Source organism: Dicentrarchus labrax, unplaced genomic scaffold (assembly GCF_905237075.1).
Source record: "Dicentrarchus labrax unplaced genomic scaffold, dlabrax2021, whole genome shotgun sequence".
Classification (NCBI taxonomy): domain Eukaryota; kingdom Metazoa; phylum Chordata; class Actinopteri; family Moronidae; genus Dicentrarchus; species Dicentrarchus labrax.
The window spans coordinates 2,741,493-2,757,692 of record NW_026136712.1 but is presented as its reverse complement, the minus strand read 5'-3'; the positions used below and the strand labels follow the sequence as shown (position 1 = coordinate 2,757,692).

The following is a 16,200-nucleotide window of genomic DNA, read 5'->3' as shown; positions in this document are numbered from 1 at the left end:
ATGACTGAAAGCTACAGAACAGCTACTAAATGGACCTTGGCGTGAGAGTGTTTTCTCAACTGCAGGAGCTGGTGAGAGTGAAACTCACTGACACAGCAGGGACTTTATAACAGAGTATTTGCACTCAGGTCAATTCTGATGAACTGTAAGTCTTCCTGGTTTTTGTTAGGGACCTCCCTGAGGGTCCTCAAAGGACCCCTGGAGGTCCCAAGAACTCACTTTGAGAACCACTTCAGGAGACCACTTCTTACGATGTAGCCTTTCACCATCTCAGACTATATCACTTGCCAAAATCATTAGCCCACAAAAAACGTGCACAAGCAGTCACATACACACAATATAGCCCCTAAATGATTAAACATTTAGTGTTTACTGTACATACACACACACAGCACTGCGCTTCTTGTGAATGCACCAAGCCAAACTGCAGCCGCCCTGACCCTGACTGCAAGGCGCAATGCACTGAAAGCTGCTGCTGCTGCTGCTGCACACTCAAAACCATTTACTGTAGTTGGGCGACCTCCAGCCATTCCATAAATCACTTAACACTAGCATCCAATTCTTTCTGAGGCTTTTAACGTCACACTGCTAAAAACTACAACTCACACACTGATACAGAATGCACTGGAGGTAAGCCAACAGCGAAGAGTACTGGGACCCCACGGGACCGAGGCGAGGAGCACACAGCACCACCATGCAGATGTGTGTCTCACTGGGAGAAGAGGGCTCTGGGGCTGTAGTTGAGAAACACATGGGACTTGGACACTCCAACGTCCATCTCAGAAGAATCGTGACAACAAGACACAAATCTTCTCCGATCCTGGCTCTGTTTTTATTTTGTTTACATCCAAGTTCAAGACTACTGACAGACAGGTAGAGGGGGAAGAAAGTTTCAGCATTTCAGGTCACTACAGGTCAGCAACTGGTCAGTCACATTGCACTTTGGTGTCATTTTGAGGTGAGCATTTCATCAGAAATCATCAGATTAATGCAGTTCTTCACTGTGATTATATTATTATATATGTAGTCCCTGGCAATACAGACAACAGCATGACGGATCACTTTCTTGAATTTTGCCAAATTGGATCCTGTCTGCACGCTGCAGCCCAGTCGTTTCTAAGGAGAACCAAACCTCCTTTAAAAAAAAATAACAATTTAACGCAGTCTTTCTTTCTGAGAGACGTACAAATATCTAGAAACAAAAAGACTTTTCTAAAATTGTTAAAGTGTTTGGATAATTTCGCCATTCAATAGATCTGTCAAACAGCACTTTGTGTCAATAAAATAGGGCAAATGTCAAACGCTGTTTGGTACCGTTATGTTTTGGTAATAGCTGCATAGTTGATGTATATAGCATATTAACCCAACCGAAATGAAACGACATACCTTCTAATACATACAGTGTATTCAGTCATGTTATACCCCTAAGCTATATTTGAGCAGAGGGAAAGCATCTTTAAATGCTGAGTTTTTTAAACGGAGTTCGGCGTCATGTCTCTCGACACCAAGGAATCATCTACGCGACTGCCTGGATAACCTTGGCTTTCTCTAACTCTCTGAGCCAGGTTATTGTAGGCCCGTTAGGTTGTCAACAAATAGGACGAGCCGAGCGAGCCAGTACAGTCCCCAAATAACGAGAATATAATGTGTGTTTCAGACGAGCTTTCAAAACGAACGCAAACACACGTTCTCCCCTGAGCTAGCCAGGCTAACATTAGCTAGCTGCTAGTTGACACATGCAAGCAAGTCAGACATTAAAAAAACCACACGTCCTCAGCTCGCGCACATACCCTACCGATACAGCCTCTGGGTGTTTTCGAGGTGTAACGTAACTCAGAATGAACAGTAAATACATGATAGAATGAATGACACTTACAGACCCTCGCTCTCTGTCGAATGGACCCCGTCTGCCACCGCTGTATGCCGCTGTATGCCGCTGTCAAGCTCGACGGAGAAAGCCCGGAAGTACACTGGAAGCTATCTTTACATGTAGGGTTAAACTATATTTATGTAACAGTAATAACAATGTGAAAAACAGTATGGCTTTTGCCACTGGGCAGACTCCTCCCTAAACAATTGACGTTGACATATGTGCAACAGAAACGTGACTGCAACTATATTTACTTTGAAAGGTCAACCGGAAGTCTTTTACTCCATTCTCGTTAGCTTAACGCTTGTGCCAGCAGGTGATGCTCTCTGCCCAATCTGTTGGCAACTTCCTCCGTGAATCAGCGTCGGACCTAAACGACCCGGAGGGCCGTACTGTGACAGGAAAAACATTCTGTGTCTTTTTTTTCTGTCACACTGGCGGAAATGGGCTTCCATAGTAAATGGCTGTAGCTGGGTTCAGTGCACTTTAATCCGAATACTTATTCAATAAATAATAATTATTAATTTGTCATAACTCCACACGATCTGGTTATATATATTAAAAAAGTGTATTTGATTTGTAGATACATTGTAGGGATCACAGCTGCATCAGTCCCACTTAATAAAAGTGTCCATGAATAAATACCTCTCCAGCTGTGCAATTGGGAAGTTTTCTACATGCACACCTTTTGCACTGCATTAAAGGGGCACTCCAGTTATTTATTATCACACTTCCATAAAGTTGGTGGACTGACAGGAGACAGGTTTTTGTTTTCAAATGGTCTAAACTGATGTGCCTCGCCTTCAGAGTAGATGAGATCGGGCGGCCGCAGCAGGAGGATGTGACAAAAAGCTGTGGTAAGTGCAACCATTTTCCAGCAGCCTTCTAAGAATATACAGGAAGCGACATAAATACTTACATCCTGTTAGATCATCAGTTCATCATCATATGTTCAGATACATAAGTAAACTTACCAACCACACAATGGGTTCAACAGATTAAAGTGTCATTGCAGAACATGAGACACCACTACAGTCTACAGTTAAATATTAAAATCACACAGAAAATTCGAAAAACATGATGTTTGTGGACAAAACTGAGAGCCAATCAGCTCTTTGCTCAGGCAACAGCCAGGCGTGGAGAGCAGCTCTTAAAACGGCACCCGCCTCGATCTTGCGTGGTTATCGTTGCCCACATATGCATGCCGTCAGAGAAAATTACACACAAATCTAACCACCATGCATTGTGCGACGATCATGGGTAATTTTATGCAGGCCTGGCTCATCTCTAACGAGCCCATCAATTCAATTCAATTCAATTCAATTCAGTTTTATTTGTATAGCGCCAATTCATAACAGAAGTTATCTCAGGACACTTTTCAAATAGAGCAGGTCTAGACCGAACTCTTTATAACATTATTTACAGAGACCCAACAGTACCACCATGAGCAAGCACCATCAGTCCCTAGTGTGGGTCAAGTCCTACTATACTGCCTCTTATGACATCATCGGGGTTATTTCTTCAAACTTTGGACTTCATATGTAAAGTTGGTGGAGTGTCGCTTTAAAAGAAAAAAAAGAAAAAGGAAATAATAAACAAATACTTGACTGAGAGCAAAATCTAATTTACTCAAAGAACAACCGGAACTGGACGCAGGAATCTGCAGGTCAAACATAAATAGAACTGAAATCAGAACCTGTGTGTGTGTGTGTGTGTGTGTGTGTGTGTGTGTGTGTGTGTGTGTGTAAATTAGTCAGATAGATAAATGTATTACATGTTTGCGTTCAACAATATTGTAACACAACAATCTCATAAATAAGAGCATATTTATTAACATGACATAATCAATACACAAACAAATTTGTCAAAAGTCCTGAACATAGACGCTTTAAAAAATACAAAATATACATTTATGTATCTTGTGAACAACTATATCATAGTCCATCACCATCACCATCACCCCCCACCCCCCCACCCTACAAATCAACTGGCAGAGGCTTCAGCTCCTAGCATGTGTGTGATAATGTTATGAAACTGCCTAGTGCCGACTCTGGGCCTGGTAGCATACAGTATGGCGACCATGCTTGGATGAGTCCGTTTGTGTTGTGAACTAAACAGTAGAACTATAGATAACATGTACATTGATCAAGACAGAGCATTCACTGGATCTTACTCATGCAGCATAGTCCATATGTTTGTCATGATATAAACCAGGAAAGTATAAAAATTAAAATAAAATCCTAAATGTTTTCTTGCATTGTAATGTTTTGTCTTAAAACCATCTCCAGGAGTTTCATGCAAACTATTCCATGTGTCCAGAAAGTGATCACGAGTACTTTAGTGCTGTAAAACCAGAGAACCGCACTGTGCTTTTGCACTTCTTTTCTCTCCACATACACCCCCACTTTAAATGCAGAACTTAAAAGAGCCTTTGTAGCTATGAACTAAAACAGGCACACACAGAAAAAGCAAGCACAGGTTAAACAGGCCCATAGCCAGGATAGGAAAGACCCTGAGATCATGAGTCCCCACCCCTACCACAAAAAATAAAGTCTGTAAAATCTTGTCATTATATAGATTTCCCCCTTTTTTTATCTATTCAGTTAACTATTCATTTATATTGTGTTACAAATTGTATTTAGATTGAGTTTTAAAGCACTTTCCACGATACCAGAAAACATTCTGGTGCGGAAATACTGAATCATTTCTTCATTTAGTTACTATTAGCATAAAGCAGTCAAATTTAATTATATTGAGCCTGTAAAATATCTACAGTGTGTGATTAATTGTAAAATCCCCAGAGTTCCTAAGTCCCGCCCCTTTTTGCTCTGTGCTCCAATAAGATTAAAGAAAGCCTTGGGCAAAATCTCAGTTAGCTGTGCTTAGATATATGCTATGTGCTGTGCTGGTCTGAAAGCATATGTAGTCACATCTTAAGTCAGCAAAATGTTCACTTATTCACAGAAACTGTTGCTTAGCTAGTTAGCTATCATTTTGCTAACATTAGCTATCAGATGTAACTAGCTAGCAAACATTTGATGTACATAAGGTTTTTTGTAGACTAATTTTGCAACAGAGCAAAACACTAGCTGGCTAATCTCCAGCTACATCATTAGCTACCAAATTAGCTAACATTTGACTAACTTTAGCAATCAGATATAAATAGCTGCTAATACATTTTGCTAACATTAACTAACCTAAAATGTGACCATGGCTCTTATCTTTTAACCATCTTCAAAATGTGGTTGTCTTTTCAACATAGATTAGCCTAGCACATAGCAGGAAATAAGTACAGAAAAGGAGAAAGTTGACCGAAGTTCCGAACAGGCTTGCTCAACTGTTATTGGAGCACAGAGTGAAAAGGGGTGGGACATAGGAAGGGTCAATTCCCAGAAAAATGACAGAGACCATGACCTCAGTGTTCTCAATGGTGGCTATGGACCTGAGATTAAACCCCAGATGCCATGTTTGATGCCATCTTTACATTAAGACTACAAGTGGACAAGAATCAAGGCTGGATTACCAACAGACCTCAGAACTTCAGGGTTCCCCAGAAACCCCAGGTTCACTGTGTCAGTTTGCGGTCATTCAATTGACTGTAAATTTGTTTAAAACAGGGGTGGGCAACATAGATAAAAATCCTCCTCTTAAAGGAAAATATTTTAAAACCAAAAAAAAATGTGACATGTAATTGGTAACTGTTAAATAAAATGCAAAAAGGGGGGGAAAATATCCTATATTACAGTATATATAATGTTATATTACAATATCAATATATGTATATATATATATATATATATTGGGATATATTTTCTGGAAAATAAATTGAGAAACTGATCACTTGGAGCTCATTTTTGTTAAACCAGCACTGACAACAATGACTTTCACTGATTCATCTTTGTATATAAAAATACATAAAAGCCAGTATTTAGCTCTGAAGTGAGGTGAGTTACCAGCAAATGCCATCATCCCACTTGTATTAAGTATCAATATTAAAATCACATCCATCTGAAATAATGACAGCACCACACAGAAGGCTGGTCTGATTGAAAAAGACCATCAGTGATACAGACGTCTGCTGCTGATGCTGCACATTAACAGTAGGAATTAAAAGCTCAGAACGCAGTGGATTAATGGGGACGCTTGTAGATGATCTCTGGGATATGCTGGTCGGCAGATCAAATATGAAATCTGGGGTAACTGTATTGCAGATAAAATTTACTATATTCTTCATTCTTTATAGTTTAAAACTAAGCAATATCCTGAGCTCCTGTCTGTCGAGGTGTTTCAGAGCTAAAAGAGGACAGACAGGCTGAGGAGGAAGGCAACTGAATGATATGAAGCACCTTTCAGAAGACTCTGGTACATCAGCATACCAGAATAAACATCATTATATAATTCAGTAAATCCATCACTTAGGGAGGGACTCGCTAAAATCACTGCACGGCCACATTCTTCAGTTAGATAAATGTGTATACAGTGTGTATCTAAATGTAGATATGTGTGTATAAAACGTGACCGATCCAATTCAACCCTTAATCTTCATTCCTTATTGTGTTACAGCAGGTCTGACCTCGGCTTAGCTCAGAAATTAGCAACAAAGAACATTTGTTGCTAAATACAATAAAATATTAGAGAACTTCGTCTACCACAGTGAAGATTAAAATGTGGCTCAATGGCTGAACTACAGAATGGTTCAGAAAGAAAGCTTACAGAAGCTTCTTTGTCACATTTTTTCAGAGGTAGTGTTCCACCCTGTTCTGTAGAGGTCAAGCAAAGACCAAACACATTGTTACATATGGTGGCCCAAGTGCCCAACATTAAACACATAAAAAAACACTTACCATTCAATTCAATTTAAAAAATATATACCCAAACTTAGCTGGTTATATCAAAATTTACATTAATTAGTTCAAATTTCAAATATTTTTATTTAATGTCAAGTTGTCTTCAGTGAGGTCACCTTTCATAACAGTGGTCACAGTTCATGTATACCTTGCCTCTTTTAAGCTAACAAACAACAACTGTTGACAAATTTAGCCAGTTAGCTCCTGTTAGCAAGGTCAACAATACCAAAGGAACTCTGAGTTAACCAACTGGAAGCTGTTGTAAATAAACAGACAGTAACTAAACCTCTGCAGCTTTGAAGCCTTGATAAAGCTGCTGATGCTACCTACCTACCTAGCTAACTAGCTAGGCTGGCTTGTCAGCTTACTAGTCAGCATCAAAGTGGAAAGCCAGTGTTAGCTAAGTGACTGTTCTCTTCAGAGTCGTTTGTCTTTCTCTGAGTAACATCTTTAGATTCAAAACACAGCCGAGGTAACTCTGACTTAACTAGCTAACATTAGCTGCTGTATAAACCAAGCTCACAACCCCAGCTAGCCAGTTAGCCCGCTAGATAGATAACATGAGCAGCCTTGTTAAGCTAAATAAATAAAAGGAGAGTTGTTTATTCACAGCAGCAGCTGGATGGAGGATTCAGAATAAGCTGCTCTTGCTAACAGGAGCTAACTGGCTAAATCTGGTAGCAGCAGTTGTTGAGCTTGCTAGCTTAAGACGCAGGGGGCTTCATTTAACTTCATTTCTTAAATTATTTTCTTACAGTTCTTTCATGTGATTATCTATTTCATAACTACTCAATTATTTAATATTGAACACTTGGGGCTCCATAGTTACAGACTACCTTTCTATTCTGTGTGTTTTTCCTTTTAACAAAGACACACTTACGTTAAATTGAATGAAGGCTGGACTGGTGTAATGATATGACACAATTCAGTGTGTCTCACTGGATAACATTAAAATGAACTTCACATAAACATCCTTTGAAAGTGAAGCAGCTTCTGGTGGATTATTTAGGACCTGGAGCAACCGTTCACAAGTCTCTCGGAGATGGAGAACAAAAGTGAAAGTGAGGAAGCATAAACCTCTTCTGAAAACATTCCTCATGCCTTTAAAACTAAAACCAGACAATAAATAGTTTTGTTTTCTGTTCAGTGGAAATGAATGCTTTGGAATTTTCCTTGTCCTGCCCTTCAGTTAACTGACAGAATATCAACCGTTCATACCACTGGGACATTTGTTTGAGCCACCTGATGCTTGCAGTGCCGTTGAGCTGAAGTGTTAACAGAGGGTTCTGCAGTGTTTACACCGTCCTTCCCTGGTTTCCAGAACTGACTGACTGGTTCTCAGTATTGCCATGACAAAAACCTCTCAAGATGGAACGCATCAGAATGGAGAGTTCATTCCCAGCTTGGTTTCAAACTGCAGCTTCTGTCTCTTCTGGTAGCGAACTCGCACCCTGAAATGGAGAGGGGAGATCAAATCAGAGCTCATGATCAACACACAGATACAATCTCTTTTCCAGCAACGCATCCCAGTTCTGTATAAAATCAGAAAAACATCTCTCTATTGCACTGATCTGATCCCTAAATAATCCTCAATAATCCACACTGGTTTTCCTTCTCCCCTTGTCATTCTTTCTGCCATTAGTCGCTCAAGAATCTCCAAAGAGTCCATGTCATCGAGTTAATGGGTTCAACCCATTTGCAATCTCCTCTTTTCCATCATTATTCATTCATCTACAACTGCTTGGGTTTAGTTCGTCCTGTGCCTGGTTTCATACCGTATCTCATGAAGCTTCACCACTTCATTGACCACCACCACCAGCAGCGGGGACAGAGAGACCAGCAGCCAGGCTAGCAGGGGTATATCGTCCAGGTTAAAGGTCAGGAGACTGCCCTGATGGCGCCATAGCTGGTAATCCACCGTGGCCTGAACAATCTGGCTGAGCAGACTGGAGGAGAGAAGAGATTTAATAAGAGAGAGGGTTAATGATGTTGATGATTCTTATTGCACATACCTTTCATTCAGATGAACACTGCAACATGTAACTAAACTATAGCAACTATGAGACAGGGTTGTACTGGACCGTTATCATGGCGACAATCATTTTATCTTGTGTTTCGAGGACTGTGAGGTAATCAGTAGAATTATGCAGCTCTGCATTACAAAGTAATCTAGAAGGAATGTCAAGAAGCATGTATTTGTTTGGCAAACGCAGTGTGTTGACACATGATTCTGCACTGAGTTGTGTAAGAAGTTGAACCAGGTTCAAGCTGCCAACTGTGTTCGTATCCCCACCGTATCAGCACAGCAGTCTTATTGAAAATTCAGGGCTTTCAGCTAAGCTACGGAGCTTAGGCACATTGCTTAAAAATGTAACTGCATGTCGTGGCTCAAGGGCTAAAGAGATACCATGTGGAGACCACAAGCTGCTAGTAGACATTGTTGAGAGTGAAGACAGCGTGAAACAAGTTAAAGGTAATCTACATGAGTAAAGATCTAGTGGAGTCATGGTGTCCTGAGCGGAGACTGACGTCACACTCTCTCTGCCTGTGTTGTTATTGCAGCCTCTCTGTGGTTTGTTGTTGTCTGGCCTTGTGTATATATTTGCATGTGAATCCCTCCAAAGACAATTTTGGTGAGTTTTAATTTGTTTCTGTCCACTTTGAACAAATATATGATGTTATGTGAGGTAAAATTACTGTCGATATTACATCTGTAACTGGTTAAACAAAAGGTCTTGATAACACTTAGAATAACAGTCCGAGCCTGTCAGTGGCAAAAACAACAGCTTTTAGTGGACGTACTTTGCCAGCGCATTTGTCCCCAAGGTTTAGCTAATGTTACATGGCAGCCATTACAGGCTGTTTCGGGACTATTTTCTCATCTATGTCGGTGATGTAAGGGTTTATTTTAACCAAAACACTGTTGGTGATTGTTGGAAATCTGTAGAAAGACTAACAAAGAGACCTTTGGTGAGTTTTTTTTTTTTAAAGTGTGTTTTACAATTATCTGCTAGATAAAATGAATGGGTTTGTCAATGGAGTCTGGTTGGACACACATTTACCAAAAACATCTCCACTGCAAACCTCCTGCTCACCACAACCACTCCTTTCTGTCACAGTGAACGAAACTACAGAAACACAGCGGCTGCATGGCAGCAGTCTCACATTCAGTAATGGGACCAGACCAAATAGAGACTACTTGGATTACTTCACTACATTACAGCCCACCATCGCTCCATATCACAATGTGAATGAAAGAATGTAAACACAGCTACTGTGGGTAATATAAGTATGATAGGGCCTGATCACATACAATACATCTGTCTAGTGTTGCACTGGTGCTAACAACAGGTGAAATCTGACACAGAACTATAAGTGAAAACCTGTTGTAGCTCTCTACAGCAGGTCTGCTGTTAACCCAGCTTTAGTCTGTGGGTGCAGACTGAGCGTTAGAGATGTGCAACAGCTAGAGACAGCTCCTGCTGTTTTGTAACCAGTGGGAAGAAACTAAAGACTGGTTTTAGCTCCTTGAGTGAGCTGGAAATGTCAAAGTAATGTTTAAGCACAGTTGAAATAATCTCAATGATATGATATACAAGCACAGAGATATACACTTAACCAGTAGAGTATAACTTAAGACAGTAATTCTCCAAAAGAGATGATGACTTACACCACAGGTACAGTGAGACACCACCAGGTATTGCTAAAGGGACTCTTTCTCCACAGAGGCTGAGAGCGGTGGACATAGCTGAGGGAGATCACCACTGAGAAACACCAAACAGGAAAAAGGGATTGATTTGAATAATGATAAAATAAACATGAGTGAGTTTATGCAGTGTTTGTTAGAATGATTTCCTACCTGTATGTAAGGCGAGGAATCCTGCCATGACCTTCTGAGTCAGCAGCAGGCCGTTTGACAGCTCGCTGAACCAGTGAGGAGCGTTCTCTGCAGAGCTGCAGTCACACAGAAAGTCAATGAATCAGATCATCAACAGACATACAAAATCGACATTTTCTTTCATCATTCTATCGTTTTCAGCATCAACATCCTAAGATGAACCATTATACCTTCAAATTACTGTCAACAAATGAGCCTATGAAGGAATCAACTGGTGGTCTTAGGACAGCGGGACTGCTGCTCCTACCTGGCTGTGAGTATATGAAGGCAGGAGGTGTTGTCAGCTAAGGTTAGGTTGCTGCTTCTGAGGCAGACCTCCTGCAGGGTGAAGCCAAAGGCCAACAGGTAGGCACACACTGTCAGGCCAAACTTCAACAGGAAACAGCCAAGGAAGTAGTTCTGGGTCTGGTCAAAGAAGACAACATGATGAGAGTCATTGATTGGCTTTTCGATATGTTTGCAGCCTCCAGTGTATTTAGTAAAAGATACATCAGTGGCATGAACTTCTTAATTATTAACCATACAGACAAACTCCTTGTTGTCCTTTGCATTAACATAATTCCTCCTCTACTGATAGTGAGTATAGTTATTGCACCAAAGCAATAGACGTTTTTCCCAGCAGACATTTTGACTCGTCATAGCAGGAGAAGCACAGGTGTTACTAAGAACATTAACGATGGCCCTGTTCCATGAGGTGTCCCGGTAGGCAGAGCCAGTGAGCGCTGGAACACACCTAAACTGACTATTAATGTTGTGAGTAACACCTGTGCTTTTCCAAATCCAAATGCCTGCTGGGAAAAAGGTCTATGACCGACTATGCCCAGAGGGTTCACAAACATCAAGTAAAGCAAGAACATTGTGGATTATCATCATTAATGTGTGTGTGTAGTGTGTATTTTGCCACCATATGTATGTAAATGTGGTGGACAAAACATTAGAGACACCTTTCAATATAACACTCCTGTAGCAGTGCAAAGAAAAGAAATGCATGCTATGTACAATTTGAAATGATAACGTTAAGAGACATATTAAACAACAGAATGTATTAGGGGAAATAATACCGACCATTACTATATTGTAATAAATTATTATCAACTTATTACAAAAAATATATAGTACCATAATAATTTCTACAATAGATGTAGAAAACAATTATTTTAATTCACAGCACGTAGACAATGCACCAAATAAATTAGTCCCTCCCCTTTTGAAACCTCAGTCAACTTCCTCCTTTCTTGTCCTTAGATATGCTATGTGCTAGCCTTGTCTGTGTTGCAAAGACAACCACATTTTGAAGATAAAAGATAGAAGTGATAAAAAAGATAAAAGTGACACATATATAGTCACACCTTTAGTTAGCTTGCTAGCAAAACACTAGCTAACTAGCTAGATTATAATAATAGATGCAGATTAGCTTTTTTTGCTAACATTAAGATGTTGCTAACTTAAGATGTGACTATATACATATATATGTAGCTTTTATCTCTTAACTATCTTCTTAATGTGGTTGTCTTTCCAACACAGACAAGGCCAGAACATAGCATATCTAAGTACAGGAGAGGAGTAGGTTAACTGAGGTTACAAAAGGGAGGGGATTGGGGATTCAGACTGAGGTTTACTCAACTGTTATTGGAGCAAAGAGAAAAAAGTGTGGGACTTAGGAAGGGTAATTTGCACATACACATTATTTTCATTTATCCAGGGTGGAGATACAGCAGAAAGAGCAACTGTTTGTTGTCTGTGCTATTACCATTAGTCAAAGCCATTATTGTTATTGGGAAAACATACTGTTGGGCATAATCTGGCTGGAAGAAGTTTCTAGTATCACTATACAGTATGCAGGGTTTAACACACTGGTTAATAGTATGCAGGTATGCTTCACTAATCTTAAGCAACCCAGTAAGTAAAATCTTACAGATCAGCAGTAGATTTGAAAGATTTGACTGATAAGTGATCCTACCTTCCTTGGAATTGCATCTAGGTTCTTCCCTGTGGCAACTGTCATGACTGAACTGTCGGGTGGCTTCCCCAAAAGTGACACACTGTCAACAAACGGACCATTAGTATGACATTCTGCACAACACTGTGGATGGATTAATGTGTGTGAGAATGTTTGTGTGTGTACCTTAGCAGCGGGCAGCTGAAGCAGGACATCCAGAGGATGTCAGTGGTGTTCATGGGAGGAGGAAGCTGAGCTAGGCAGGCTAAGAACTGTGGACAAACACCAGAGCACTTCATTTATCTCTTCAATATCACAAATGTCTCTGTGTGCAGAAAAACAAGTCCTATAATAAAAATCTGGCCTAGTGCGGCATTTTGCATTCTCCTCTCTCACCTGGATGATGACTAGACTGAGCTGACACTGCAGCAGGAAAAGGAAGCACTTGCGGATGCCGTAGGTTGTGTGTCGTGCCTGGAAAACCCAAAGGCAGATTGATTCAGAAATGCGACGTACCTCTCTGACTGAACTGAGTGTGTAGGACTAATTGTGTGCGTGTGTCTCACCTGCTCTATGAGCTTGACCATGCTGACACTCTCTCCTTGGTGGAAGGTGACGGAACAGCCCAGACTGTTGAGCTGTCCAGAGAGCCTCAGAGGGGACAGCCCTTCGACGTCTCCGTTGAATCCTCCTCCGGTGGCGTAGCCGAACGTCTCCCACAAGCACTGAGACGGATACAGAGGGTCCAGAGCGATGCTGTCGAGGGAGGTTAACATATGGGCCAATCAGAATATGACGCAGTTTGTCTGATAAAGTATTGTTATGATCAATAATCAATACTACACTGGTTATTTATGGGAAGCCCTTAAAGAGTCAGTACGCCCAAATTACAAAAATATATTTTCTTACTACCCTCTGGAAGTATCTAGCCATGCAGATCGTTTTGGTTTTATTTGTCCAATTAGATACACTTTCAAAAGCAACAACTCTGATTATCTATCCTTAGCAGAAATCCAAATGAACTAGATTCCAGTGTGGATCTGCAGAAGTGGACCATGCCCACATATCTTGCTATGTCTATACACAGTTTACAGCCTTTTTGGAAGACAGTGGGACGTTTCAGTATGTGTCCTTTCCTTCTCTGTATTTTGGAGGCATGCAAAAGGTTTATGTATAAAGGATATGTGCTTACTTGAAAATCTTCCGGGCAACAAGAAAATGAAAACTATTACAAAATGCTGGTTTCAGTGAAACCCTCCCTCTATGTTTCCTCATTGGTTCTTTTTGTATCAACACTAACAGATGACTGCACCTAACTTCCTCCGAATGAACTGTACCTATGAGTTCTGTTGGACAGAACACTGACTCTTGACAGACATGTTGCGTGTTGAACGTTTTTTTAATGTCATTCATTGATGCTGTGAGCGGCACACAGTCCAGTGTATTGACAAAATCATTTGAATGGAGAGTTTTTGTTTTGAGTCTTTCCCACTGTTAAGAATCAAAATGTAGTAGTTTTTAAGTTTTGTGATAAAAATGAAAATCAACAATTAACATTACAAATCAACACAAAGTCAAAACAAATTTAAAAAATGTTTAATGTCTGTATACCTGACGTCACTCTGTAGAAACAGGCGGCTGTTGCGGAAATTGGCGGAGCTTCCCAGACAGCATGTAACCTCCCTGTTCTCCTGCATGATCTTCATCATCTCACACATGGCTGTGAAGAAAAAAAACAAAACACTAAATATTAGACTAAAGCAAACACTGAGTATATCCAGGACAGAGACTCATTTCTGTCCATGAAATAGGCCTTATCGCTTGTTTATCATGACTATTCCTCATTCCTCAGATGAAGACAATGGCGAAGAGGACAAGATAAGTAAGACAAAAAAACGTGTACCAAAGAAAGTGGAATTAGGCATAGGAAGGGTGACTATTATATAAAAGACATAAAAAAAGACTCACTGTCAGGGGTGCAGTCAGTGAAGAGTGGCACCAAAAGAGGCACATTATCAATGTTCTTCAGGTGAGGACGAACCTGGTGGATCCCACGAGGTAGCTTGGCCTGAGAAAAAGCAGGCAGACAGAAAAACAGGCACAGTAAAAAAAACTGAAAACAAACATGTTCAGACCAGTTATTGTAGGTTTGTACTTTTCATTAGTTTTTAACTGAATTTAGTTTCAGTTTAGTTTTGGAGTGGTTTTTTCTGTGTTTAAAAAGTGACCCGTGTACCGAGGCTGAGTCCTTGCTGCAGCGGCCCAGGGTTCGAATCCGACCTGCGGCCCTTTGCTGCGTGTCATCCCCTCTTTCTGTCCCCCTTCCCTGTCTATCTTCAGCTGTCTCTATCATAAAGGCAATAAAAGCCCCAAAAATACTATATATAATATAATAAATAAAAAGTTTTATTCGTTTCAGTGTTAGTTTTAGTTTTTTAAATTATAATATCGGGGTATTTGCCAGAATAGGTTTTATAATATAAACACATTAACTCACAGTCATGTAGACATCCCAGTGTCAATAAACATATGGACCTCCATAACACCTCCTAATGCTTGTTGTGTTGACACATTCGACCACATTGACAAAAAATGAATTTCCTGTATATTTTCATTTTATTTTATTTTAGTTAGTTTATTAAGTACAAAATATCATATATTAGTTTAGTTTTAGTTAAGAATAATAATCTTGGTTCAGTCTAAATGTTACTAATTCTAGTCTGATATAAAACAAATTATGAGCTGAAAAAAGAAATTCACAGACAAAGAAAAAGCAGGAACAAAATTCTATGAAGTTTTAACAAAAACTGAGATTGAAGTCAAAAGCAATACAACATCACCTGCTGGTTCAGAAAGAAAGGACAGAGACATCAGTCGGTGTTGTGGGTGTGAATGTAAAACAGATACTTGAACAGTGGTTTAATGAAAGGTATTGTTACCCTGTTACAGTCCTCCAGAAAGCTGGGCACATCGCTGTCTGTGGGCTGGAAACTGGCCAGGTCGGAGTGGGCTTCCTCCTCTGGCAGCAGTGGACCTTCTGCTTCATCCCGAGAGTCTGTGTCACACATGAAGAGAGCTGGCTAAAGTTACAGATGCTTTCAAAAACTCACATTTTACAACTAGACTTGTTGACGCTAGATTTAAGGAGCATGTTTTTGACACCCACCCCCTTTGAGGAACACATAGTTGAACAACTACTTATTAAACTTATTAAAACAAGATAGAACCCAATAAACATAGAGGGGAGGATTTCTCTTTGTTTTGGCACTTAACTTTCAGCCTCTGTTCACATGTGATGACCAGCTCACGGTGCAGGGCAATGCCATCAACAGTTAGTTGGGCAAGGACTGAAAATTCAGGTGTGGTAGTGGCTAATGTAGCCTGGGGCCTCTAGTGGGCTACAGAGGCCTTTCCAACCTGCTGTAAAAGAGTTTGTACAAACACGGGTTTGGTACCTTGGTTTAGGTCTTCATGCAGGGAGCCGTGACTGGGGCTGGATGGAGCTCCATCACAAGGACTGTCTCCGTTTGGAGTCAAAGAGATGTGACAGTTCCAACCTGTCTCTAAACCCATCTTCTCTGCAAAAACCTGCATAGACATAAAACCAGTGATTTACTGTGTAAGGCACTTTGTGTTACATTTTGCT

At 40.4% G+C, this 16,200-nt stretch overlaps 2 protein-coding genes across 14 annotated transcripts in view; both read right to left on the bottom strand.

Annotated features, from left to right (window-relative positions):
* tdrkh (tudor and KH domain containing) overlaps positions 1–1,998 on the bottom strand; it is a 193,849-nt gene extending 191,851 nt beyond the window's left edge. For 3 of the 10 annotated variants that reach the window (XM_051416786.1, XM_051416788.1, XM_051416787.1), the window contains exon 1: positions 714–857. In XM_051416786.1, the coding sequence (XP_051272746.1) occupies positions 714–778 (65 nt within the window). In that variant the 5' untranslated portion in view covers positions 779–857. Of the gene's footprint in view, positions 1–606; positions 694–713; positions 863–1,876 lie in introns of those variants that run through there. The other 7 variants (XR_007886742.1, XR_007886743.1, XR_007886745.1 and 4 more) reach the window with 6 other exon arrangements.
* A 1,185-nt stretch (positions 1,999–3,183) lies between these two features.
* tmem94 (transmembrane protein 94) overlaps positions 3,184–16,200 on the bottom strand; it is a 36,557-nt gene continuing 23,540 nt past the window's right edge. For all 4 annotated transcript variants that reach the window (XM_051416736.1, XM_051416739.1, XM_051416738.1 and 1 more), the window contains 13 exons: positions 16,010–16,142; positions 15,494–15,609; positions 14,523–14,622; positions 14,166–14,274; positions 13,121–13,310; positions 12,951–13,028; positions 12,741–12,826; positions 12,576–12,657; positions 10,863–11,020; positions 10,577–10,671; positions 10,388–10,481; positions 8,493–8,663; positions 3,184–8,168 (listed from right to left, as the gene is read on the bottom strand). In XM_051416736.1, the coding sequence (XP_051272696.1) occupies positions 8,096–8,168; positions 8,493–8,663; positions 10,388–10,481; positions 10,577–10,671; positions 10,863–11,020; positions 12,576–12,657; positions 12,741–12,826; positions 12,951–13,028; positions 13,121–13,310; positions 14,166–14,274; positions 14,523–14,622; positions 15,494–15,609; positions 16,010–16,142 (1,485 nt within the window). In that variant the 3' untranslated portion in view covers positions 3,184–8,095. The remainder of the gene's footprint in view (positions 8,169–8,492; positions 8,664–10,387; positions 10,482–10,576; positions 10,672–10,862; positions 11,021–12,575; positions 12,658–12,740; positions 12,827–12,950; positions 13,029–13,120; positions 13,311–14,165; positions 14,275–14,522; positions 14,623–15,493; positions 15,610–16,009; positions 16,143–16,200) is intronic.